At 43.5% G+C, this 27,816-nt stretch overlaps 1 protein-coding gene across 1 annotated transcript in view; it reads right to left on the bottom strand.

The window, feature by feature from the left end:
* The window catches only part of LOC137431903 (mitogen-activated protein kinase kinase kinase 13-like), a 439,979-nt gene that overhangs the window by 204,171 nt on the left and 207,992 nt on the right, over positions 1 to 27,816 (bottom strand). The window contains exons 6-9 of the mRNA XM_068123737.2: positions 21,854 to 21,962; positions 19,714 to 19,823; positions 13,739 to 13,855; positions 3,565 to 3,702 (exon numbers count right to left, since the gene is read on the bottom strand). Coding sequence (XP_067979838.1) covers positions 3,565 to 3,702; positions 13,739 to 13,855; positions 19,714 to 19,823; positions 21,854 to 21,962 — 474 coding nt within the window. The remainder of the gene's footprint in view (positions 1 to 3,564; positions 3,703 to 13,738; positions 13,856 to 19,713; positions 19,824 to 21,853; positions 21,963 to 27,816) is intronic.

Raw genomic sequence — 27,816 nt, 5'->3', positions numbered from 1 at the left:
CCTTCATTATTGAGCAATAATTAAGTAGTAACCCCCACGAGCATAACAAGACGCTACCTCTTAAGCAACTTGTGAATAGAATCTCCCCTGAAAGTATTACAGATATTTAATACAATCTGGTATCCTGATGTACTTGCCAAACTCACGGTCTACAATATTTAAGGCCTCCTTCATACCTGGCTTTCTTACTTTCTCCACTTGTTGCCATATCAATGAAGTCCTTCCCTGAACTTTACCAGTGGATGCTGAAGTGTCGAAGCTGCATCTTGGGTCCAATCTTCTTCGTAGTATACATCAATGATCATTCTGAAATTCTACAAATGCTTCAACCACCAGCTTTGCTGAACCGAGCATAGAGCAAAGCTGGCTTCCAAAGACAGCCACAGTCTCGGCATCATCCATAGTTCCCAGTAATTCCTTCAGAACAACTCGCATAGCTCAATGGAACAATGCTTTTCCCAGATTGGCTTGTGCCTCCGTATCAGATCTGTCTCTCCTCAGTTTTGGTGAATAGACAAGTAAAAATTTGAGAATTTTCGAATAGTGTAGGCATTTTGTGTTAAAAGTGATTAAACAGGTTTTTTAGGATAATTCGAGGGTGCTGAATTCAAAAATGCTGTTTAACCGGTTCAATTTTGGAGTCTTAACCTTCAAATTGTAAAAAACAAAATGCCCGCCATTTTCAGCATATTTTTTGCCATAACTTGCATTTTAAGCAACATAGAAGGCTCAAAATAGTGGCAATACCCATGTTTGTGATACTGAGGATTCCAAATTTACTGTTACCTAAGTTGTAACTAGTTTGGTTTCGCCGCCATGTTGAAATCCAAGATGGCCGCCATATTTTTGGTAATTTCTGGGGTGTATTTTTTTATGTACATCACTTTCACTGGTCAAATGCGCTTTTAATTTCTTTAGAACAAAAAAAAAGATATTAAATCATTTCTAAAGTGCATTTTAAAAAGGGGTAAAGTTCCAAAATGGCTGCCTTTTAGTAATTATACTTTATAAATACCGTATAGCTCAATATTGGCATTCTCAAATGTTTACCTGTCTATCTTAGTCTGTTCTGTTTCTGCATTATAGTTGTCTGTTGTATGCACATGCACATCCTCCTGTGCATGTTAGCCCAGCTTTTCTGCAGCTGCAATGGCCATTTATACATCCTTTGGTACATCCGCATGTTACTATCTCGCGACACGCCTTAGGAATTGGAGATAGCGTCATCAACTTCGGCACCAAGTTCCCATCGATGTATGTCCATCCCATGTCTGTTACTTGGGGGAGTACTGGAGTAGCGATGGTTGCGCGCTTCCAAATAAAAGCCTGGTAATGTGTGCGCCTTATGTGTAGCCTCACTGCATCTGATGTTGGTGGCAGAGTCTCCTGTGGACAACCCTTAGAGAAGAGTATTACACGTACCTTGTCGCATCTGTCCACATCATTGGGTACCTTGTAAAGACGGCATATGAACTTTTCTGCATCGTTGATTACTTCTTCAGTGATATCTTCTGTGCCTAGATCTGTCAACAATTGGCTGTGTGTTTGAAACACCTTCCAGGCTGTCTTTTTGCCGTGGCCAGCAAGCTGTGACACACTGTCACAACCAGTAATTGCATGGAATGGCAGCAACGCTTCCACTTGGCAAGGTGGCAGTTTCTGGTGGAGTTTGTGGATGGGAATGTATTTTGGCTTCTTAAGAGTTCCTGCCTTTATCCACAGCTGAGTGCATGGCATCTTATCAAAATGAGCAGCTAACAAGACCAGCACGTCAGTGTCACGCACTAAAACCACCACTGTTTCAGCATTTGTGTCGACGCAATGAAGAACAAGTCATGTGTCCGCCTCCTCATGGTTGGCCTGTAGGGATGATGTGTCCATCTCTGGATCTGAAGATTTCACGTCTGTGATCTGTGCAAATCCTCCAGCCACTACAAGTGTTGTGGGTGCAATAGACACCGCATTTGTCATGAGCTGCTGAGAAAGAAACTCTGCTAGATTTGCCTTATTCTCTCCAAGTGAGAGAAAGTTGGTCCATTTGTCTGGTAGAGGAACGTTTTGGTTTTCTATTACCCGACGTATTGGTCGAGAGGCCCGGGTACGTTTCATTCTGGTTCCAGTCTTGATGGAATCCTGCTGGTATCGGTCGAATGTTACGTCAACTCTCTCAAATTTTTTCCCCATGGCAAACACTGAATTCACAAACGCATCTGCATATTCACCAAATGTGGTTATTCCGCTGGGCTTTCCAAGAGCCATCACCAGTGCTTGACCATCAATTACTAAGCAAGTACTTCCAGTTAATGTCACTTGTTCTGGGGTTGAGACATCTAGAATCAACTCATTTGCCAGTCGAGATTTACCGCTACTGCCTGTATGTAGACTCCCATTCATGGCAGCAAGTGAAATTGGCACAGGCATAAGCTCATGCTGCAGAATCAGGTCCAGGTTTATCACACGCCCTGCTTTGGAAGCTGTCACAAGTCGCTGTAGAATGTTTCTATCTGCCTTGATGGTCGTTTCTTTGCCTTTGCTTTCTTTGCAGTCTACAGCATACAGAGACGAGAAAGTCTGTGCTTTGTTCCTATGTAAAGCGGCATTGAAATTGATATGACATGTGCCATCAGGAGGCTGAAGAAGGCGCTGATCAACAAACTCATCCAGCTGCACCTGTCCAAGTTTTTCTGCATTAAGCAAATAATGTTGAATGCTCTCCGATGCCAAATGCCATCTTGGAATTCAACATGGCGGCGAAACCAAACTAGTTACAACTTAGGTAACAGTAAATTTGGAATCCTCAGTATCACAAACATGGGTATTGCCACTATTTTGAGCCTTCTATGTTGCTTAAAATTCAAGTTATGGCAAAAAATATGCTGAAAATGGCGGGCATTTTGTTTTTTTTACAATTTGAAGGTTAAGACTCCAAAATTGAACCGGTTAAACAGCATTTTTTAATTCAGCACCCTCGAATTATCCTAAAAAACCTGTTTAACCACTTTTAACACGGAATGCTTCCAACATTTTATATAAGCACAAATTCTCAAATTTTTACTTGTATAGAATGTAAATATATCAACATTAATGGCATCTTGTGTGATGAGGCAGAAGCAGTACAACAAGGCCTGTTTCTCTCACATTGCAGAAAGGTTGGTAGGCCTCCCTGTGGTTATGGCCTCTCTGACAGGCTTGTCCGCTCCGCTCTCTTTTACATCCCACCCAGGTCCAGCTACCCACCATATTGTACCCCAACATTAACCCTACCGAACCTAACTCTCTTGTTTGTGGGTCACTTTGTTTAGTTCACCCCTCTCTATCCTTTCTTGTTCATTCACTCCCACGTTTGTTACATACACCTGTTCTCTCACTGCCCGACTGTCACTATATTACCTTTCTGTTCTCTCTCATCTCATTATTCCATGAGCATAAAATTTGTATTTAAAAACTATATTCATTTCATGATTTCACCCAATAATATTTATTTTGCTCTCAAACTACCCAAACTACCCTGAACCACAACTACATACACCAACATTAGCACCATGAAGGTTACTCTCTGCTTACCTGCGTACAAATTGACTGCCTTTGGCATTAGGCAGATTTCGTTTTTTGATGAGCCTCTCTATTGCCGTAGAACGAGGCTGTCGATCACCATGACGTTTGTGGAGTCCAGGGTACTTCTTGTCCAACACCTGCTCCCGCCTACAAGGGTAAATTAAAAAACAAGTACAGTGGTATTCTTTGAATTGATTGGATTACAAAATGGAAAGGCAAATTGAAGATTTAGACAATGTCTCCATTGTTAGAAGGGAAATTGCATTTTTACCTCCGTCACCGAAGGTGGATGCAGGTTATGCTTTCACCCCTGTCTGACTGTTTGTTTGTTTGTGAACAAGATATCTCAAAAGGTTGTGGATGGATTCGGACGAACTTTGGCAGAGATGTAGTATATGTGACAAGGACGAAATGATGAGATTTTGGTTAAGATCCGGATTCGGATACGAGAATTTTTAATTGATTCTTCACTATTGGGAGATGGGGCCAAAAACGATACATAGCAGGATATCTCAAAAGGTTATGGACAGATTCGGACAAAAAAGATGATCTGCCTCCTTTTTCTTCTCCTCCTTTTCCGTTTATAAGGTGTGAGATCCAATGGCACCAAGCTTCAGCCCTGCCTTGACCACGACACTCCTCCCTCTGTCCTCACCCAACTCTCTCCACCCTACAACCACCTGCACCTGACTGATACTCCTCTTCACACAATCCTCCCATCTCAACCAGTCTACCTCTTTCCTCCTACCTTGTTTCCTCAACCAATCCACTCTCTTTGCCATTCTCTCTTCAGCCATCTGCACCAAATGTCCAGCCCATCTCAGCCGCCATTTCACCAATCTTCCTATCAAGCTCATCTGCACACCAATCTGCATCTGTTCATCTGCACATGCTTCTTAATATTGTGTCCCAAACCCATCTCTCTCTGTACCCAACTTACCCAGTCGAACCCAACTGCTCCTGGACTCTGTGTCCTTCTCTCCCGACAAGGTGGAGAAGCTTCTGTCAATCCTCGACTTTGATTTTGCAACTGGACCAGACAGCATCAGCCCACGGGTCCTAAAATCCTGCTCTGCCGCTCTATCTCACCCTCTGTCTGTTCTCTTCACCCTCTCTTTTGCTCAAGGTCATCAGCCATCAGCTTGGACATCAGCCAACATCACTGCTTTACACAAAAAAGGTGCAAAAACAGATCCTTCCAACTACAGACCAATCAGTCTGCTCCCAATAATCAGCAAAGTCATGGAATCCATCGTCACTTCGACATATTAAAATCCTTCCTAATCTCCAAAGGCTTGATCTCGGATCATCAATGTGGTTTCAGACCAGGTCACTCTATTCTGGACATGCTGCTTCTGCTGTTTAAACAATGGGTGGAGGTCCTCAATGCCAAACAGGAAATTAGAGCTGTCTCCCTTGACAAATCACGTGCCTTCGATACGGTCTGGCACCCCACTCTGCTCACCAAACTCTCCTCTTATGGTATCCATGGAAACCTCCATACATGGCTTGCAGACTTCCTCTCAGGTCGTAGGCAACGTGTGGTCCTGAATGGAATTCTCTCATCTCCCCTTCCTGTCCAGGCTGGAGTTTCCCAAGGTAGTGTTCTGGGCCCTGTGCTTTTTCTGGTCTTTATCAATGATCTCTCTGAGTCTCTGGAAAATCCTCTCTATCTCTTTGCTGATGACTCCAGCCTCTGCCAATCCATAGCCACCTTTTGCAGATATAACCACCGAACACACTCGTGGCATTCTTTCTACAATGGAAATCAAATATTGTTCGGGAAGTTCTTCCCAACACTGTTGCAGAAGTTCCCACAAATGTGTTGCACTTGTAGGTTGCTTTGCTTTCACCCTTCTGTCCAGTTCAGCCCAAACCAGCTCGGTGGGGTTTAAGTCTGGAGACTGTGCTGGCCATTCCATGATTTGAAGCCTACCGTCTTGTTCTTTTCTTCGAAGGTAGTTTTGACATAGCCTGGAGGTGTGTTTAGGGTCATTATCTTGCTGTAGGATGAACCCCTGACCAACTAGGCGTATACCAGAGGGTATTACATGGCGCTGCAAAATGCTGTGGTAGCCCTTTTTGTTCAGGGTGCCAGTCACTCTGTGCAAGTCGCCGACTCTGGATCGAGCAAAAGAGCCCCAGACCATCACGCTTCCTCCTCCATGTTTGACAGTTGGTGTCACACACTGAGGAACCATCCTTTCACCTACTCGACGGCGTCCAAAAACCCTGCGTGATGAACCAAAGATTTCAAATTTTGATTCATCGGTCCATAAGACCTTCTTCCAGTCTTCAGTATTCCACTGGCGGTGCTTCATGGCCCAGGCAAGCCTCTTTTTCTTATTTTGCCATCTCAGCAATGGCTTTCTTACTGCCACTCGACCTGTCAAACCTGCAGCTCGAAGTCTTCTCTTCACAGTTCAAACTGAGACTTGCTTACTTCGACCAGTGTTAAGCTGTGCTTGAAGCTGTTGTACTGTGAGCCGCCTATCAGGCAAGCTGTTGACTCTCAGAAACTTGTCTTCTGATTCTGTTGTGGCTTTGGGTCTGCCAGACCTCTTCCTGTCAGAGTTTCCTCCAGTTTCCAATATACTACTTCCTGCAGTGCAATATTGTCCAAATAATGCTTCAGAGGGAGTAATAACAGTCTGTTCCAATACTGCTTTTATACAGACAGGGGGTTTGCAATCAAGTAATCAGCAGAGGGTGGGACACCTGTAGGAATTGTTTGCATCAACTTTCAAGGCTTGATTTACTTACATTGCTGCAGAACAGCTGTAAGTTGTTAACCCATTACTTGTTTCCTGAAGAAGGCCTTTTTTTACAATATAACTGTGAAATGTACATTATTTTCCCGTTTTTGCAAACCTAAACTTTTTTTTTTAACCTCGAGCAGTTTACTGCTCACCATTGTACCATTTCAGGTTATTCACTGGACATTAAACGGTGTAAATTTCAATAAAAACTGGAAAAATTGAGGTGTTCTAAAACTTTTGACCGGTAGTGTGTGTCTCTCCAAAAAGACCGTCTGGACAACCCTCCCATCTACTTTCTCAACAATCCTCTCCAATAAGTTCTGTCACTCAAACTTTTGGGTCTCAATATCTGCCATGATCTTTCTTGGGAAAACCACATTTCCAAGCTGGCCTCCAAAGCCAGTCACCAACTAGGCATCCTCCGTCGTGCGAAGTCCTTCCTTGGCACACCTGACGTCCTCACCACATTCAAAGCTTTCATCCACTGCTCAATGGAATACTGGTTCTCCCTTCTGGGATGGTGCTCCTGCCTCACACCTAGCTCGGCACGCGGTTGAAACCAAAGCTTTCACAATCATTGGAATCTCCCGTGATGAAGCTGATTCTGAGGGCCTTTCTCTCTCTCACCGCAGGCAAGTTGGTGGTCTTTCTGTCTTCTACCGACTCCTCTCTGGCCTAGCTCCCCCAGCTCTCTCTGTGCTCTGTCCCCCAAATATTCCTGCAGGCCACACAAGATCTGCCAGCAACCCTCTGCCGGTGAAAACTGCCAAAATCAAGACTCTGCTCACCTTCACTCTTTCATTCCTATTTCCTCCCACCACTGGAACAATCTCCCACACTTTCTTCAACCCCTCTCCTCCCTCCAGGTCTTTAAAACAGCTGTTCACCTTGATCTTTTTTACCCCCGTTAATACACCCCAAATCCAACTCCTTCAAATTCCGTTTTCATTCCTGAAAATCCTTGTAGTGTCCATCTTATTTATCCCGTGGATGACACCCCAGCCCTCTCTCTTCCACAGATCTCACGGTGTCCCTGTTCCCTACTGGTGTTTTGTTTCCCTCTCTCTGCCATGGAGGCCGTGTGATGATTTCCAAGGTAGTGTGTTCAATGGACTAGTTTTGCCAAAAGGTTGTGTGATCAAATAGACTAGTTTTTGCCAAAAGGTTGTGTGATCAATAGACTAGTTTTGCCAAAAGGTCGTGTGATCAATAGACTAGTTTTGCCAAAAGGTCGTGTGATCAATAATAATAATAATAATAATGCATTTATTTTATATAGCGCTTTTCAGGAAGCCCAAAGACGCTTTGACAGAGTGCAAAACATAATGCATAGCAAAACATAAAAACAATTGCAAAAAAGAAGAATCAATAGGGAAATATTCAAAGCACAAAGGAGGGAGAAGGAGAGGAGATAGTCAGGGGTTAGATGCTGTGGGTTAAATGTTGAATGCAGTGTTGAACAGGTGGGTCTTGAGTGATGTTTTGAATGTGGTGAGTGAGGAGGAGTCTCTGATGGTGTGAGGTAGCGAGTTCCAGAGGGTGGGAGCAGCGATGGAGAAGGCCCTGTCCCCCCAGGATCTAAATTTGGTCCGGATGGGGGGGGGGGGGTCAGGAGGTTGGTACCAGCAGAGCGGAGGTTGCGGGTGGGAGTGTGTCTGGAGAGGAGGTCAGCCAGGTAGGATGGGGCCAGGTTATGGAGGGCTTTGTAGGTCAAGAGGAGGATTTTGTACTGGATTCTCTGGGAGATGGGGAGCCAGTGAAGCTTGTAAAGGACGGGGGTGATGTGGTCATGGGTCCGAGAATGGGTGAGTAGACGGGCAGCGGAGTTCTGAATGTATTGGAGTTTATTGGTGATTGTTAAGGGTGAACCATAAAGGAGGCTATTGCAGTAGTCCAGACGGGAAGTGATGAAGGCGTGGATGAGGGTTTCTGCAGCCACGGAGGAGAGGGATGGACGGAGACGGGCGATGTTTTTCAGGTGAAAGAAGGCTGTCTTTGTGATCTGTTTAGTGTATTTGTCGAAGGAGAGGGTTTGGTCAAAGATGATGCCAAGATTCCGGATGTGAGGGGAGGTGGATACTGGGAAACCGTCGATGTTGAGGGCAAAGTTATGGGTGGACTTGGTGAGCGTTTTTGGGCCAATGATGATTATTTCAGATTTATCACAGTTAAGTTTGAGGAAGTTGATTTGAAGCCAGGATTTTATTTCAGTGATGCAGTTTGTCAGGATCGAGTGGGTGGCGGTGGAGATGGACTTGGTGGAGATGAAAAGCTGGATGTCATCGGCGAAGCAGTGGAATTGGAGACCATGACGGCGGATTAAGTGACCGAGGGGGGACAGGTAAAGGATGAAGAGGAGGGGGCCAAGAACTGAACCTTGGGGGACACCTTGGGGGAGGGGAGCAGTGGGGGATTTGCAGTTATTGATGGAGATGAACTGACGTCTGTCAGAGAGGTATGATTTAATCCAAGAGGGGGCAGTGCCGGTAATGTTAAAGGTGGTTTCAAGTCGGGTGAGGAGGATGGTGTGATCGATGGTGTCAAAGGCGGCGCTGAGGTCGAGGAGGATGAGAATGTTGAGGTTGCTAGCGTCAGAGGAGAGGAGAAGGTCGTTGGTGATTTTGAGGAGAGCAGTTTCAGTACTGTGGTTGGAGCGGAATCCGGATTGGAATGTTTCATACAGGTTATTGGCAGAGAGGTGATGTTTGAGTTGAGTGGCTACAGCGCGTTCCAAAACCTTTGACAGAAAGGGTAGGTTGGAGATGGGTCTGAAGTTATTTAGGGTGTCAGGGTTTAGTCCAGGTTTTTTCAGAATGGGGGTAACAGCAGCAATTTTGAGGGATGGTGGGACGATGCCTGTAGACAGGGAGGAGTTTATTGTTGCAATGATAAGTGGAGAGAGAGCAGGAAGGGAGGCCTTGACAAAGCTGGAGGGGATGGGGTCAAGAGTGCAGGTGGCAGTTTTCATTCCGATGAGGAGTTCAGAGAGGTCAGTAGGGGAGACTGGGGAGAATTGAGACAGGGGATGGCAGGATAAGGGGGGGCAGGTGGTTTGAGGGGGTGCGGGTGCGGCGGTGGTCAAGCTGTTGTAGATGTTTTCAATTTTGCGTTGGAAGAATGAAAGGAAGGAGATGCAGTTGTCTATTGTGAATGACTGGGTGGTGGTGTTCAGGGGGCTGAGGAGTTTGTTTATTGTAGAGAAGAGTGCTTTTGGGTTTCCGGAGCCAGAGTGGATAATTTGAGAGTAGTCGGCGGAGCGGGCGCGGGAGAGGGCATCTTTATAGTGTTGTATGTGGTCCTTGTAGGCCTGGGAGTGAACTGTGAGACCTGTTTTATTGCGGAGTCTTTCAAGTTGGCGAGCACGAGTTTTCATCAGGCGGAGTTCAGGGGTAAACCAGGGAGCAGAATGGGTGAAAGAAACTGTTTTGGTTTTTATAGGCGCAAGTTGGTCAAGGCAGGAGGAGAGGGTGTGGTTGTAGTAGTCAGTGAGGTCAGAAGGGGTGTGGAGGTCAACGAAGGGAGAAGTGGACATTTTTTCAGAGAGGGTCGATGAGAATGAGGTAGGTGAAAGAGCGTTTAGCTTACGGAAGTTGATAGTGCGATAATGCCTTGGTGCTGGGGTGGGGATGTTGATGGTCAGAGTGATGGCTAGGTGGTCAGAGAGAGTGAGGTCGGAGCCAGAGAGATGGTGCAAAATTAGTCCAGTAGAGCAGACAAGGTCCAAAATGTGACCACGGTTATGGGTAGGAAAGTTGACATGTTGAGTGAGGTTAAAGCAGGTGAGTAAATCAGTGAAGTCAGTGGTTAGCGTGGAGTCAGTGGAGTCCATGTGGATATTGAAATCACCAAGGAGGAGGATTGAGGGGGAGAGGGAACATAGCTGGGTCAGAAAGTAGGAGAAGTCAGACAGGAATGATGGGTGTGGTTTGGGAGGGCGGTAGACAACAGCCATGACTGACTGTGTGTGACCAGAGAGTTTAAAAGCCAGGTGTTCAAATGATGGAGCAGATGAGATGGAGATGAGGTTGGTCTTGATGTCTTGTCGGTGAATAACGGCAATTCCACCACCTCGGCCCTCCGAGGGTGGTTTATTGATGTAAGAATATCCATTGGGTGTGGTGAGGTTGAACGTGTAGTAGTCCAGTGGTTGTTGCCAGGTCTCAGTGAGACAGAGAAAGTCCAGTTTATTTTCCAGGATGTAGTCGTTCAGGATGAGGCATTTGTTGTTGAGGGACCGGGTATTGAACAGGGTGAGCTTGATGTTGTTTTGTATGGCGGGTATGAATCCAGGTGAATTGGCCAGGGTTCGCAGACAGGAGGTGCGATTTTGTGCGTTGTTGTGACCAGGTGTGTTGATAGACTAGTTTTGATAGACTAGTTTTGTTTTGACTAGTTTTGCTAGAATAGAATAGACTAGTTAGAATAGACCAGTTTAGAATAGACTAGAACTAGAATAGACTAGTTTTGCCAAAAGGTCGTGTGATCAATAGACTAGTTTTGCCAAAGGGCGTGTGATCAATAGACTAGTTTTGCCAAAAGGTTGTGTGATCAACAGACTAGTTTTGCCAAAAGGTCGTGTGATCAATAGACTAGTTTTGCCAAAAGGTCGTGTGATCAATAGACTAGTTTTGCCAAAAGGTTGTGTGATCAATAGACTAGTTTTGCCAAAAGGTTGTGTGATCAATAGACTAGTTTTGCCAAAAGGTCGTGTGATCAATAGACTAGTTTTGCCAAAAGGTTGTGTGATCAATAGACTAGTTTTGCCAAAAGGTCGTGTGATCAATAGACTAGTTTTGCCAAAAGGTCGTGTGATCAACAGACTAGTTTTGCCAAAAGGTCGTGTGATCAATAGACTAGTTTTTCCAAAAGGTTGTGTGATCAATAGACTAGTTTTGCCAAAAGGTCGTGTGATCAATCGACTAGTTTTGCCAAAAGGTTGTGTGATCAACAGACTAGTTTTGCCAAAAGGTCGTGTGATCAATAGACTAGTTTTGCCAAAAGGTCGTGTGATCAATAGACTAGTTTTGCCAAAAGGTTGTGTGATCAATAGACTAGTTTTGCCAAAAGGTCGTGTGATCAATAGACTAGTTTTGCCAAAAGGTCGTGTGATCAACAGACTAGTTTTGCCAAAAGGTCGTGTGATCAATAGACTATTTTTGCCAAAAGGTCGTGTGATCAACAGACTAGTTTTGCCAAAAGGTTGTGTGATCAATAGACTAGTTTTGCCAAAAGGTTGTGTGATCAATAGACTAGTTTTGCCAAAAGGTTGTGTGATCAATAGACTCGTTTTGCCAAAAGGTCGTGTGATCAACAGACTAGTTTTGCCAAAAGGTTGTGTGATCAACAGACTAGTTTTTGCCAAAAGGTCGTGTGGTCAACAGACTAGTTTTCCCAAAAGGTTGTGTGATCAACAGACTAGTTTTTGCCAAAAGGTTGTGTGATCAACAGACTAGTTTTTGCCAAAAGGTAGTGTGATCAATAGACTAGTTTTGCCAAAAGGTGGTGTGATCAATAGACTAGTTTTGCCAAAAGGTAGTGTGATCAACAGACTAGTTTTGCCAAAAGGTGGTGTGATCAATAGACTAGTTTTGCCAAAAGGTCGTGTGATCAACAGACTAGTTTTGCCAAAAGGTAGTGTGATCAACAGACTAGTTTTGCCAAAAGGTAGTGTGATCAATAGACTAGTTTTGCCAAAAGGTAGTGTGATCAACAGACCAGTTTTGCCAAAAGGTAGTGTGATCAATAGACTAGTTTTGCCAAAAGGTTGTGTGATCAACAGACTAGTTTTGCCAAAAGGTAGTGTGATCAATAGACTAGTTTTGCCAAAAGGTGGTGTGATCAATAGACTAGTTTTGCCAAAAGGTCGTGTGATCAACAGACTTGTTTTGCCAAAAGGTTGTGTGATCAATAGACTAGTTTTGCCAAAAGGTAGTGTGATCAACAGACTAGTTTTGCCAAAAGGTCGTGTGATCAATAGACTAGTTTTGCCAAAAGGTCATGTGATCAACAGACTAGTTTTGCCAAAAGGTCGTGTGATCAAGAGACTAGTTTTGCCAAAAGGTCGTGTGATCAATAGACTAGTTTTGCCAAAAGGTCGTGTGATCAACAGACTAGTTTTGCCAAAAGGTCGTGTGATCAATAGACTAGTTTTGCTAAAAGGTCATGTGATCAACAGACTAGTTTTGCCAAAAGGTCGTGTGATCAATAGACTAGTTTTGCCAAAAGGTCGTGTGATCAATAGACTAGTTTTGCCAAAAGGTCGTGTGATCAATAGACTAGTTTTGCCAAAAGGTCGTGTGATCAACAGACTAGTTTTGCCAAAAGGTTGTGTGATCAACAGACTAGTTTTGCCAAAAGGTAGTGTGATCAACAGACTAGTTTTGCCAAAAGGTTGTGTGATCAATAGACTAGTTTTGCCAAAAGGTAGTGTGATCAATAGACTTGTTTTGCCAAAAGGTCGAGTGATCAATAGACTAGTTTTGCCAAAAGGTGGTGTGATCAATAGACTAGTTTTGCCAAAAGGTTGTGTGATCAACAGACTAGTTTTGCCAAAAGGTGGTGTGATCAATAGACTAGTTTTGCCAAAAGGTTGTGTGATCAACAGACTAGTTTTGCCAAAAGGTCGTGTGATCAACAGACTAGTTTTGCCAAAAGGTAGTGTGATCAATAGACTAGTTTTGCCAAAAGGTAGTGTGATCAATAGACTAGTTTTGCCAAAAGGTCGTGTGATCAACAGACTAGTTTTGCCAAAAGGTCGTGTGATCAACAGACTAGTTTTGCCAAAAGGTAGTGTGATCAATAGACTAGTTTTGCCAAAAGGTAGTGTGATCAATAGACTAGTTTTGCCAAAAGGTCGTGTGATCAACAGACTAGTTTTGCCAAAAGGTAGTGTGATCAACAGACTAGTTTTGCCAAAAGGTTGTGTGATCAGTCGGCCAGCTTTTCTGGAAAGATAGTGCTATGGCACATAAAGGCCGGCATGAGCCATTACAAAGTTTTTGGTTCACGAGTTATCAAGTGACCACTATATTCGTCATGTGTGTGCGTCTGTCTGTGTGTGTGTCTGTGTGTCCGCAGCATAACTACCCGATGATGTTTATTATTATTATTTATTTTTTTTCCCACCGAATTTTCGGTATTCTGTAGTTAACTAACCGCATAACTGATTATACATTATTTTCTATGTCATTTCAAGGTCCGTAACCTTCGTTTTGACATTTCCTGGCCTGGCCTGTACGGGCCTGTTTCGGTTATAGTCCGTCCTTCGTCATTGAATACCACTCGCTCGTGAACCATTGTCGTCTCCTGACTTGTCTTGGCTAAATTAGTAAGGCCTGCGATCCCCTGCATGTCTGTCTTCGCTTACATGCTTTGATCGTCATGAATGGAGTAGAGTGATAGAAAGTTTCAAGTGCACAGTTCACCTTAACAGCTCCTTCTCTCGGACCTCAAGTTGTAGCATGATGCTGCTTAGTTCCAAGTACAGGTTGTTAGCACGCTCCAACTTGCGCTCGTAGTGGTCCCTGATGTCCAGGGCATGTCTGCAAGGACAACATTGGATTAAATGCGGATTAAATGTCTGTAAGGATTCAATGAGGTTGTTTTTAAGAGACACAATGATTTAACAAACCATTAAAAAATCTCAACTACCTATGAGTTTACAGTAAACACCCATCGTAGACATGTACAAATACTAAAGGGAGGATAGACCGGGTGCTTTATTCACGTGAAAGATGGCGAAAGGTTTGACCTCATGGATGCAAGGGAACAACCACCCCCCACCCCCTCGTCTACAATATACCGGGGTGGAAGTGTGGCTTTGACCCTCTATAACCTGTGATAAGGGGTCAGAAAAATGACATGTATTTATGTGAAAGATAGCACCGGTAAATTCGATCTCAAATCTTTTGTTGGGGTGCCCCGATGAATAAATGACCAATGCGGGTATTGGGAATGGCCTTGACAGAAACCACCAAAGGTGACGTCATCCAAAGGTCCCATAAAATGACAATAATTATTGATGTGAAAGTCGGCAAGGGTAAAATCATTCTCAAATCTTCCCAGTCTGCGTTAATGGGACGTTGATTGTTTATACAGCACTACATGATACATGACGCATGATGCCGCCATGATAGGAGGATCATGTGTCTTGACCGATTGGCTCTCGCAGTAGTCGTTGTTCCTGCATCACTCTCAGGATATACCGCATGTCAACCTGTGTTGAATCATTTGTAAAAACAAAGAAGGGAGCTCCGAGTTCAAACCTTTCAAAAATGGAACTTTGGAAACAGCCAAGAATGCAGCTGGGTGTAGAAAAGCTGTTAAACAGGATCACTTTGCCAGCACCACAGAAGATATCGGAAAAAAGGAGCGACCGGAATCCCACTTCCATCACTCGCAAGGCCTCAGCCAATTCTGTGCTGTCAAAAGACTGTCGACAACCGACGCAGTGCAGCCCGAGACATCCAGCAAGACCACCCGTTCTAGTTCCGGTCTCCTTTCCACCAATGAGAAATGTGTTCTTGGAACTCAATCCCTTTTTTGTGGAAACATGAGTAAGAGGAAAAATCCAAGAGCGATAAAGGCCTCCATCAGTGTATAGCGAAAGATGGGAGCAAGTCATTTAGTCTTGCAGCCGAGAACAATAACGATTCGAGGATCCTCACATTTGGGGCTGACTTGATTGCAAAGGAGGCCAAATATCACCACTTGTAAGCATGACTATTTAAGGGAGGAAAGAAACGAGGGAAGAGGAAAGGAAATCCAACCAGAAGAAACCTGATGAAACGTTCCCAAAGCTATCAACGTTTCGAGAGTCAAGTCATCCAGAAGAAAACTCCTATTCTGGCATCTATCTTCATTCTGGGGGAACAGAGGAGAATGTACACCAGTACAGTGTATAGAGCCGGATATTGAAGAAGCACCGATTCACTGACATTCTCATTGACAAACAATCTAACAAATCTGGGATATTTGTCTTCCCCTGCTCGTAATGCAGTTACGCGTCGGGAGGAAAATACTATGTAAGCCAAACTCCATTCATGAACAACATGGGAGTCAGGGAATAAGCTCCAAGTGTTTTAATGAAGTAACTAGTGCTTGATGACACTGGGTACCAGGCCAGGCTCAAACTCAGCACACAAGAACATGTTCCAATCGCTATATATGCAAAATTATTACTGACATGAGATGAACTGCCAAATGACCCTCTTGTACTTACTTACAATGATTTAGAATGTGTAACAATGAGGATTCTGAGGGATTAACTCAGATACAAGTTATGAAAGGCTCAGACAGTGCTTCCTCTTAGGTCACATCCTGTTGCATCACTTCCTCTTCGGTCACATCCTGTTACATCACTTTCTCTTAGGTCACATCCTGTTAAATCACTTCCTCTTAGGTCACATCCTGTTACATCACTTCCTCTTAGGTCACATCCTGTTGCATCACTCCCTCTTAGGTCACATCCTGTTACATCACTTCCTCTTCGGTCACATCCTGTTACATCACTTCCTCTTAGGTCACATCCTGTTACATCACTTTCTCTTAGGTCACATCCTGTTAAATCACTCCCTCTTAGGTCACATCCTGTTACATCACTTCCTCTTAGGTCACATCCTATTACATCACTTCCTCTTAGGTCACATCCTGTTACATCACTTCCTCTTCGGTCACATCCTGTTACATCACTTCCTCTTAGGTCACATCCTGTTAAATCACTTCCTCTTAGGTCACATCCTGTTACATCACTTCCTCTTAGGTCACATCCTGTTGCATCACTCCCTCTTAGGTCACATCCTGTTGCATCACTCCCTCTTAGGTCACATCCTGTTGCATCACTCCCTCTTAGGTCACATCCTGTTACATCACTCCCTCTTAGGTCACATCCTGTTACATCACTTTCTCTTAGGTCACATCCTGTTACATCACTTCCTCTTCGGTCACATCCTGTTACATCACTTCCTCTTAGGTCACATCCTGTTAAATCACTCCCTCTTAGGTCACATCCTGTTAAATCACTTCCTTTTTGGTCACATCCTGTTACATCACTTCCTGCTACCTAAAAAAACAATAATAATAATAATAATAATAATAATAACAATAATAATCAGATTTTTTCCACTGACGCTAGTATCCTTCCCTACCTTCACATGCATGTGTGTGTGCCGGCTTGATGGAAACAGACAATCATGGAAAGACTGAAATAATGATAAAAAAATTGCATCAATAAATTAACACTGGGTGTTGGCGAGGCAACAATCAGGAAAGGCCATGGGCAACTCCGTGGGTTTGATCCAATCTGTAAACTTCCCAACCACGACTGGAACTACTGCTGCATTCTGGATCTCTTGGAACGACTGCTGCATTCTGGATCTCTTGGAACGACTGCTGCATTCTGGATCTCTTGGAACGACTGCTGCATTCTGGATCTCTTGGAACTACTGCTGCATTCTGGATCTCTTGGAACTACTGCTGCATTCTGGATCTCTTGGAACGACTGCTGCATTCTGGATCTCTTGGAACTACTGCTGCATTCTGGATCTCTTGGAACTACTGCTGCATTCTGGATCTCTTGGAACGACTGCTGCATTCTGGATCTCTTGGAACTACTGCTGCATTCTGGATCTCTTGGAACTACTGCTGCATTCTGGATCTCTTGGAACTACTGCTGCATTCTGGATCTCTTGGAACTACTGCTGCATTCTGGATCTCTTGGAACTACTGCTGCATTCTGGATCTCTTGGAACTACTGCTGCATTCTGGATCTCTTGGAACTACTGCTGCATTCTGGATCTCTTGGAACTACTGCTGCATTCTGGATCTCTTGGAACTACTGCTGCATTCTGGATCTCTTGGAACTACTGCTGCATTCTGGATCTCTTGGAACTACTGCTGCATTCTGGATCTCTTGGAACTACTGCTGCATTCTGGATCTCTTGGAACTACTGCTGCATTCTGGATCTCTTGGAACTACTGCTGCATTCTGGATCTCTTGGAACTACTGCTGCATTCTGGATCTCTTGGAACTACTGCTGCATTCTGGATCTCTTGGAACTACTGCTGCATTCTGGATCTCTTGGAACTACTGCTGCATTCTGGATCTCTTGGAACGACTGCTGCATTCTGGATCTCTTGGAACTACTGCTGCATTCTGGATCTCTTGGAACTACTGCTGCATTCTGGATCTCTTGGAACGACTGCTGCATTCTGGATCTCTTGGAACTACTGCTGCATTCTGGATCTCTTGGAACTACTGCTGCATTCTGGATCTCTTGGAACGACTGCTGCATTCTGGATCTCTTGGAACTACTGCTGCATTCTGGATCTCTTGGAACTACTGCTGCATTCTGGATCTCTTGGAACTACTGCTGCATTCTGGATCTCTTGGAACTACTGCTGCATTCTGGATCTCTTGGAACTACTGCTGCATTCTGGATCTCTTGGAATGACTGCTGCATTCTGGATCTCTTGGAACTACTGCTGCATTCTGGATCTCTTGGAACTACTGCTGCATTCTGGATCTCTTGGAACGACTGCTGCATTCTGGATCTCTTGGAACTACTGCTGCATTCTGGATCTCTTGGAACTACTGCTGCATTCTGGATCTCTTGGAACTACTGCTGCATTCTGGATCTCTTAATGCAAAACTTTCATTCAATCTCTCTTGTTGCTCATCTGCCCCTATTGGTTCTTGTGATCACCTCCTTGTCTCAGCCCACAGCTCTCTGGCTATTCATTCATTTGTCTTTTTCGCTTCATAAAAAGTACAAATACATTCGGTCAAATAAGAACACAAGTTTAGAGTTCCAAAATCCAGGTGCACTGCACACCTCAGCGGCGATTGTAAGGGATCAACCTCACTGACATAGAATATGGCTATTTGCACAGGCCAACCGGCAGCGACTTCAATCTGGCCTCTCTCAAAATGATTGCACTGCCATGTCCACAGCACCTGATATTCACTTTGCCTGGGAATACTTTCACAAAGTCCACTTTCTCTCAGGCACCGGTTTATCACATCTTGTCTGCACTTTTCTATCCTTACTCGAGATTCTGGTACACTGAATCCCGTGGGGAGGTGGTTTGCAGTTAAACAGCTTACTTTTTGCAGCTTGGAACGCTACCTCGACCGAGGGTGATTTTTGTTCATTCCGCAAGGCTCGCAACGTGTGTCCATACTGAGGGAAGCAAGAAAACATAGTCTTACACATTTCAAGACCAAACTTTCAAACCAGTCTCCTTCATCCATCTTTTGGTGGCACCTTGTCGAGTCTGTCTCTGGTGGTTGCTTCCCCTCAAACCCGCCCCTTGCCTCAAACGATATTCCTGCTCACTCCGCCTGATATAATGCAGAATGTCTAAATCCTGTCTTTGCCTCCAAATGCCGCGTGCCCAACCCATCCGGTTCTGTCCGCACTGCATGCCGATGCACCCGCTGCCTACTGGACTCGGTGTCATTTTCCCCTGAGAAGTTACAGAAAGTTCTACCTGGTCTTGATCCTGCTTTGGTGACGAGTCAACATGGCGTCAGTGCTCATGTTCTCAAATCCTGCTCTGCCGTTCTTGCCCCCCCCTCTAGCTGCCCTATTCAGTATGTCCTTCCCCTTTGGCCACCTCCTTTCTGCATGGAAGTCAGCAAATATCACTCCCAGCCACAAAAAGGGGGCGGAAGCAGACCCTACCAACTACAAGCCAATGAGCATGCTTCCAAATACACACAAAGTCATTCAATCCATCGTTACTTATGAAGTATTTCCTGTTCTCGGACAGCCTGATCTCCGACCATTTCAGTTTGGATTCCGTAACAATCAATCAACTCTGGACATGCTTCCGTGCCTCTCTCTCAGCAATGGATGAATGTGATCAAACTCAAACAAGAGGTAATACTATCATCTCCTTCGAGATATCTTGGGCAATCAGCAAGGTTGTCAGCAATCAGCTGACAATCAGCAATCATCCTGCTTTTCTTGCAATGCATTCTACCTGTGGCATAGAAAGGCCGCCTTCATAGCTCGATTTCTGACTTCCTCCTCAACTATTTTATTCCACGGTTCTCCCGTCTATGGACCCACCTTCCAGAGGCTGTTCTGTCTCACTCTTCCCTCCAGGACTTCAACCAAACAGTGCTCCACCATATCTAATAAACCCTAATTATGAACCCATGATCTTCACCTTTCCTATCTCAACTATCTTACCTGCCAGGTTCAGTTTCGTACCCTCCTTCCTTTCCTCTGACCCTGCTCATACATTCCCTTGGTGTTTGCCTCATTGTGAGATCTTCCTGTTTTTGTTATTGTTCACAATTACTGCTGTTTCTGTTGAAATATGTTCAAACGTGCTGTGGATGCTTTTAGAACATTTCATATTTTAAAAAGTCAAAAAAGCATCCACATCTTACCTGAGCTCCTCACGCCGACGCCGAATGAGTTGTTCATCGAGCTGGTGGATGCATGCCCCCTCACTACGGATCTTCTCAAAGTGTAACCGTACCTCTTCTCGCCACTCGGCCTGCGCACACCAGCATCACCAAGGTATGAGACGATGTTTTCTATACGATTTGTTATTTGCTTAAAAGTGAATCGATTGTTGGAGCCACTTGGGTAATGAATCAAAATGGATGGAGTTGGCCGATGTGCCCTGAGAGGGGAAGTTTTTACTTGTACCTTCTACAGCCTTGTGAGGACAAAAAATAATATTTTGTGCAATTTTTCTATGTCCCCCTTCTCTTACAGGGAGGACAGATGCTATTTATTCTATTCCATATGTTTCTTTCTTATTCATTCTTTCTTTCCATCAATTACAATTGTTCACCCTTCAGTCATTTCTGAGGCACTCTTCTTCAATTTTGCTGTGTATGTTCCTTGCTGTATTACACACAGACTGGTTTTTTATCTTCATTTTTTTTCAAGTTGGGGCTCCATTCCTCTTTCAATGGGTCGAAGGTTAAACACTAAAATCACACATTTTGCCTTTCCATCCTCTTTTATTTGAGTCGATAGAGATGTAATTTGGCACAAACTTGCTTTATAATAGCCCCTATAGATATATAAAAACCACCTTTAGAGGCCATTTTTCCCCGCAAAGCGGGGGTTGGCCTTTTCGGGGACCGTGGTTGTTGTTGTTTTTTGGTTCCCTTTTTGAAGCAATGTTTTACGGCCGGATGCCCTTCTTGCCGCCAACCCTGTTTGTCACCTTTTTACGATAAACAGGGAATTACCAGTGTACTGGTACTCAATTTGCCGACCTCGGAAGGATGACAGGCTGAGTCAACCCCCCTGGCGTTAATTCAGCGATCGACCGGGATTCGAACCCAGGATCCTTGGATCCTAAGCTGGCACCCTAGCCGCTAGCCCAACACCAGGGATCTCCCCTATAGCTGGCTATAGATCTCCCCTATAGATATATGCAGCACAAAATAGGATTAAGGCTGTTCGTGGGATACTACAGAGGTCAAAGGCAATACATGATGTTATACATACATATGCACATCATTTTGTTTCGTGATGCGATCAAAGATGGCTGACTGGCGACCATTATAGTTATAAAAAAAACCCAGTATTGAACAAGTCCTCAACAATTTCTTGGAGATGCATCTACTCATCTTGTTAAAATTTGGAAAAACACATAATTAAATTTCGACATCAATTTCAAGATGGCCGACTGGCGGCCACTTCGTTAGTTAAACGTGTCTCCAACCATTTAACCGACAAGCATGGTCTGATTTTGTTCAAACTTGATAGAAGCACACTACATGGTGGCATATACGTGCACCTCACGTTATTTTTCGATTTGATCAAAGATGACTGACTGGTAGACTGGTGGCCATTCAGGTTGTAAAAAACGCGATGTTGAACACGTCCTATCCATAACCTTTTCTCAGACAAGCATTTACCGATCTCGTTCAGACTTGGCACACTGATGATGAATGATGGCTTACATATGCACGTCATTTATTTTCGAGATCCGATTCAAGATGGCCGACCTGCGGCCATTTCGTTAGATAAACGTATCCCCAACCATGTCAGACATGCATGGACCAATTTTGCTCAAACATGGCACAAAGACAATGCATGAAATTATACAGATGCAGAAGACTTTGTTTTGTAATCCGACCAAAGATGGCTGACTGGTGGCCTTTAACTCGGTACAGCAAAATTGCTAAAAACACAGAGGGCTTTGACATTTTAGGCCTTTTTCTCCTTGTTTATGAAGGCATGGCCAATTTACTAATGTTCTCTTTCCCAAAGATCATGGCAGGAATGTAGAATTTTCACTCGGTACCTGAGCAAACAAGAATTTTGTTTGGCAAACTGGCAAACAAGAATAGAATTTTCACTCGGTACCTGAGCAAACTCGGCTGAGCAAACAATTACCCATCCAATTTGAAAGGTACTATGGCATTTTAAATATTCACACAGAAGACATGACAGGTAGCTTAATATCCCCCAATAATAACATATTAAGTTATGTTACGACTCCCAAACCTCAAAGAACGTCACATTTCATTCTATTACTTGCATTTTAGATTGGGAGATCACCTGCGACTGAAAATAGGTCTCTTGGGGTGTTGAGAGCACATCAGCAGAAGCAATGTCTAAGTGCAGCTGAATCTGTCGAAATGAGGGCCTGTTTCTTGGTTTGCTGTTCCTGTAACAACCCACATTCACCAATGACGTAACTGTTACTACTGTGTAATATCATTTAAAATCTTCATCGAATATACATGCGCAACTTCCTTTGGATGCCTCACGCACTGTGCAAATATTTCTGCGTCACTTCTTGCAGAAATATTTTATGGATATTTTTCTTCTTCTTCTTTTGGTTTTTATCAATTTTTCAGTCCTCAAAATGCTTTCCATTGTAGGAGTTACCATATTTTCATGCAAATAACCCGTAGGTTATACGTAAAAAAGGTTCCAAAAATTACAATGTATAGGTTATATGGTACAGTATTTTACTATATGGCACTCAAAAATTACGTAACGCATTTTATGGCCAAATCTGAAACCCCACCACTTCAATAGACACCCCCTAAAATAGTACGTAACACTCGATGAAGACACCGCCGCTCCCTATTTCATACCTCCATCCTGGGACGCTATTTTTCCAGTTGTTTTTTTCAGCTATTATAAACTATATTTTAAAAAGTAAAGGTGGTACAGTGTAAGTAAAGGTGGTACATATTGTCCTGTCCATAACTAGTTAAGACCTGCCTTGGACGAATAGCCGAGACAGTTTTACTCCTGAGGCGGTAGCCCGAAAAATGGCGTTCTTTTTTTCATGCGTGGGATAAAGGAATGCAAAGCGTTTATCTGATCTGAATACACGGGTATATTCTGAAACCACAAACAAGTAAACGCGACAGTAAATTCAACAATAATGATTTAATAAAAAGAAATAAAAGAATGAAAATGAAGGCTGACGTGAAACTAAAATTCTAACTGAGGTACCTCCACACACGGACTCATAAATGGGCACACAGGGGAAAGGTAAAATAAAATCCCTTTAGCCAGCCGGCACTCAGCTTTGGCGTCAAGTGGCCCTCTTCATGGAGAGTGGGGCGATGGCTAAGTTATCTTGCGCCAGAGCACACAAGATGGCGCCGAAGGCACCAAGGGTGGTTGAGACGAGCAGACGAGATGGCCTCCTTTCTCCTCCACCGTCTGGGGAAGCATACGCGGCCTTCAGCTTCCTTGCGAGCCAACGATAATTGAAACTCCTTTTCAATCGCCGCAGCAGAAACCCTCTCCTCACAGCCCGCACAAAATGGCCAAGCCTTCTCGTCAAAAACCAAGAGAGATATCGATTTCTTCGCTAAATTTACGAGAAGCTTCTCGCTCTCACATCACCCCCGGCCCTCCCAGCCAATCACGACCATCAGGGGGCGTGGCCTGCCGGCTCTTTCGCCCATCGTACCACTCGGGGGACATGTCCTTTTGCCGTAAGTGTTCAGGTAGGCGCGGCTTACTTGCCGAACGGCTCTGCTCGGGTGCTGTCAGCAGTTGTTGTCATTAAACAAAGGTTTTGCATGGCCGGCCTTGGTAAATGTAAAACGTTAGGGAAAACTACAGAGGGAAAATCACATACTGGGGAAAACTAACCTTAGTCCCTAACTAATTAGCACAACACCACTACCCTCCTCCCCCCCCCCCCCCCCCCCTCGCCACCCCTTTCAATTGCTTTCAGTTGCAAATGAGATTCTTCCTCAATCTGAAGACTAGCATGGGAAAACGACGTTTAAACAAAGCGATTTGCTTTTATCATTAATTTTTTGAATAAGTGAATAATTAAACATTTGCATTTCTAAATAAAGGGTGCCTGGAACAAAGTTGTCATTGATTGATTTAGCGTTATGTAATCGCACTAGAAACGCCACAGCTCCCTGCAGCACTCCGTAACGCTTGGACATCCACTCCCTCTGCCCCCCAAACCCTCCATTCATTACATAATTTTTGAATGGCCCTTTCTCTAGAAATTCATTGTAATGTCAACTGGGTATTTACTGCAGTTGTATTTGAAAAGAGTCGCTTGTTAGCCCATGACACCAAAGCCGTGTCGGCTGCTGTTCTGTCTCATTGCTGTTCATAAAGGACAAATAATGGCAAAAATACTCCAAAGGGAAAATAAATGTCTGTGTTCCTTTTACGTTTGCCTTGTCTTGTTTAAGTAGAGTCAGCATAATGCAGACAAGCTGAATACCACCATTATTTGGAAATTTTGAGGGCTTGTGATGCATATTTCATATTCATATTAAAGATTCTCATTGATATTTACTTCATCTCATGTTTGTTCAAGTAAACTGAGAAAATTTCATTCCCAGAAACATCTATTTTTAACAAGATATAGAAGCTAATAGAAGAGCAAACTTTTGCGTTATCCTTTTCTTACATGAAATATTGTGACAGACTAATCACTAATTGTTTTACCGACAGTCGTGCCCAAAAATATTGGCACCCTTGCATTTTTTTCAAATAATGCACCATTTCTTCCAGAAAATTGTTGAAATTAAAAAATATTTTGGTATCCACATTTGTATTTCTTTGGTTTGCAGTGAAACAAAACAAAAAAAGCTGAAAAAATTAGTAAATCATAGGTTATTCCACACAGAAATCATAAAATGGCCCGGACATTATTGTCACCTATTAGAAGTTGTTAGAAATAATTAGATTTTAAGCAGGTGATTCTCCTTTACTTTGGAATTGAACTTACCTGTGGTGAGTTGCAGGTGCCTGTATTATAAAAATCACTCATTCAACCAGTTTGAATCGAGAAAAGGAGTTATTCTGCTGTTTTGTGTCACTGTGTGTACCGCAATGAGCATGGGGAAAAGAAAGAAAACCAGAGAATTGTCTTGAGGTCGGTCAGACACAAGATTGTAGCCAAGCATGGACAATCTCAAGGCTACAAGTCCATCTCCAGAGATCTTGATGTTCCTGTGTCCACCGTACGCAATGTTATCAGGAAGTTTAAGGCCCATGGCACTGTAGCCAACCTCCCTGGACGTGGCCGCAAGAGAAAACATGATCAAAGATTGCAGCGAGGGATTGTTTGAGTGGTGGAAAAAGCACCTTCATCAACTGCCAAACAGATTCATGCTGATCTTCAGACACAAGGCACGACAGTTTCAACTCGCACCATCCATCGCCAACTCAATGTAAGGGGGTTCTATGGTAGAAGACCCAGGAGGACCCCACTGCTGAGAAAGCCTGACTGGAGTTTCCCAAAACACACCTGAACAACAAACTCCTTCTGGGCAAATGTCCTGTGGACAGATAAGACCAAATTAGAGCTTTTTGGGAAAGCACATCATCTCTATGTTTACAGAAAACAAAATAAGCCTTCAGAGAAAAGAACACCTTCCCTACACTCAAACATGGAGGAGGTTCAGTGATGTTTTGTGGTTGCTGTGCTGCCTCTGGCAATGGGTGCCAGAGGGTCTTGGGTCTTGCAGCAGGACAATGACCCCAACACACACTTTAAAAAGCACCCAGGAATGATTCAAGACAAAATGCTGGACTGTTCTGAAGTGGCCAGCAATGAGTCCAGATCTAAATCTCATTGAACACCTGTGGGGAGATCTGAAAACAGCAGTTTGGAGAAAGCACCCTTCAAATCTGGGAGAACTGGAGCAGTTTGCACAAGAAGAGTGGGCCAAACTGCCGGTAGAGAGGTGTAGGAAGCTCATTCATGGCTATAGGAAGCGCTTGACTGCAGTGATTTTGTCCAAAGTCTGTGCTACCAAATATTAGGTCTAGGATGTCAATAATTTTGTCAGTGCCATTTATTTTTATTTTCTGATTTAAAAGGATATATTAAGTTCTGAATCAAAAACAAAGGTTCTGTAATATTAACAGTGAAATAAAGAATTGTGGAGACAAAATACTTTTGTCAATTTCAACTTATTTTTAGAGAAAATTCTGAGTTATTTGAAAAAAGTGCAAAGGTGCCAATATTTTTGGCCACGACTGTGTGCATTAAAAAGATAATACACAGTGCTAAATATAAGTTCTCGATTGTAAGAAAAATACTATGACTGAACCTGTCATCAATAGATCTGTTTCAGTAGCAGTCAATCCTCATCATAAATCTTATGTTCCAATTCCTCCATGACTTAGTTACCTTTGCCACCGAAGGTGAACGGAGGTTATGTTTTCTCACCTGCTTGTCTGTTTGTGTGGCTGTGAGCAGGATATCTGAAAGAGCTAAGGACGGATTCGGACTGGGTGTTTAACAAATACGAATCGATTTGATTTTCGTGAAGATCCGCATCAGAGATTTTTTAATTTTTTAAAGCGATTCTTCAACATTGAGAGATGGGGCCAAAAACGATATATAGCTTGATATTTCAAAAAGTTGTGCATTATTTATGACCAAACTAGGTGGATGAGTTAGGTAAAACTAGATGACAAGTTGAAAACAATTTGAAACACGCCAATTCGATTTTGGTTCAAGGAAATCCAATTCAGCCTTTTTTGGCAAATGATGTGTGGAGTATATAGTAGAGGTGGAGATCGGTGAGCTTTTTGGACATGTGACCCCAACATCGTGTGGACAAGAATTCTGTCAAGAGATAGAATACAGGAGGAAAACTAGAACGACACTCGGTAGAGCGCATACCTCCGCCTGGCTGAATGGTTGATGCTTTGTATCCCACTGAAAGGCCGAATCTGAATATGTACCTCAACCAAAATCTAATTGGTTTGTTCTTTTCACCTACCAAACTCATCGAGCAAGTTTTGTCAAAAGTCGTCCATAACTTTTTGAAATATCGCACTATATATATATTCAGGCTCCATCTCTCAATGGTGAAGAATCGCTTTAAATTCTCGTATCCAGATCCGGATATTCACCAAAATCGAATCACTTTGTTCTTTTTACACACCCAACTTGTCCACCAAATTTCGTCCAAAGCCGTCCGCAACTTTTTCAGATAAACAAACAAAAAATCCTGTTCACAAACAAACAGACAAACAAGAAGGCGTCAGGCAGCAGCCTGCCAGCTTTCACGAAAATCGTCACTGTCACCTTGCCCTTTAACCCCTATAGTCAAATAACATTGACAGCCTCACTTTGTTACCCTGCGCTCGTGAAGCGAAAAGTGGGGTTAAGCAATCGGTTAGGTATGTGTGTCGTGTCTGCATTTTAAAAATTCATTTTCTCGGCAACCGTTGGTCCGATTGACATGAAATTTTACCGTCGGATTGCCTCTGCCTATAGATATTTTTGCTGATAATTATGACGTCATAGGTCACGTGGTACGGACGCCATCTTGGAAAAACGTTACACCTCCATACAGTCACGTGAAAAAGTAAGTACACCCCATGTAAGGTTTTGACTATTTCAACATATTTCAACATACAGCTATTTGATCGTCATTTCAACAATATTGACAGATAAAGGTGATATAATATAACAAATATCATGAAACATTTACATTTTGTAGTCCATTGTATAATTTAAATAAACATAAATGCAAATTTCGCATGTGGAAAAAGTAAGTACACCCCGACATTTATCACTACTTCAAATACCGAAAATTAGAATTAGGTGCACCAGCTCAGGTGCAAATAATTAGAACATCGTTAGAGAGGATATTGGAGGAACTGTCTTATTTAAACCTCAGACATTTCGTTTGGTTTGCTCTTTGTTGTTGAAGTGTGAGGCGTCACCATGCCTAGATCAAAAGAGCTCTCTGAGGCCTTCAGAAAGAAGGTTATAGATGCCTACGAGTCTGGGAAGGGATTTTAAAAGGTCTCCAAACAATTTGAAATCAATCATTCGACTGTCCGGAAGATCATCTACAAGTGGAGAAGATTCCAAACAACTGCCAACTTGTTCAGGCCAGGCCGCCCCAGCAAGTTCAGCCCGAGAGCAGACCGCAAGATGCTGAAAGAAGTCTCTAAGAACCCCAGAATGTCATCACGGGACCGACAGGTAGCTCTTGCCACTGTTGATGTCAAAGTGCACGAGTCTACCATTAGAAAGAGGCTGCACAAATTTG

Source organism: Myxine glutinosa, chromosome 7, assembly GCF_964187855.1.
Source record: "Myxine glutinosa chromosome 7, kmMyxGlut1.1, whole genome shotgun sequence".
NCBI lineage: Eukaryota > Metazoa > Chordata > Myxini > Myxiniformes > Myxinidae > Myxine > Myxine glutinosa.
This window is presented reverse-complemented; position numbering and strand designations above follow the sequence as displayed.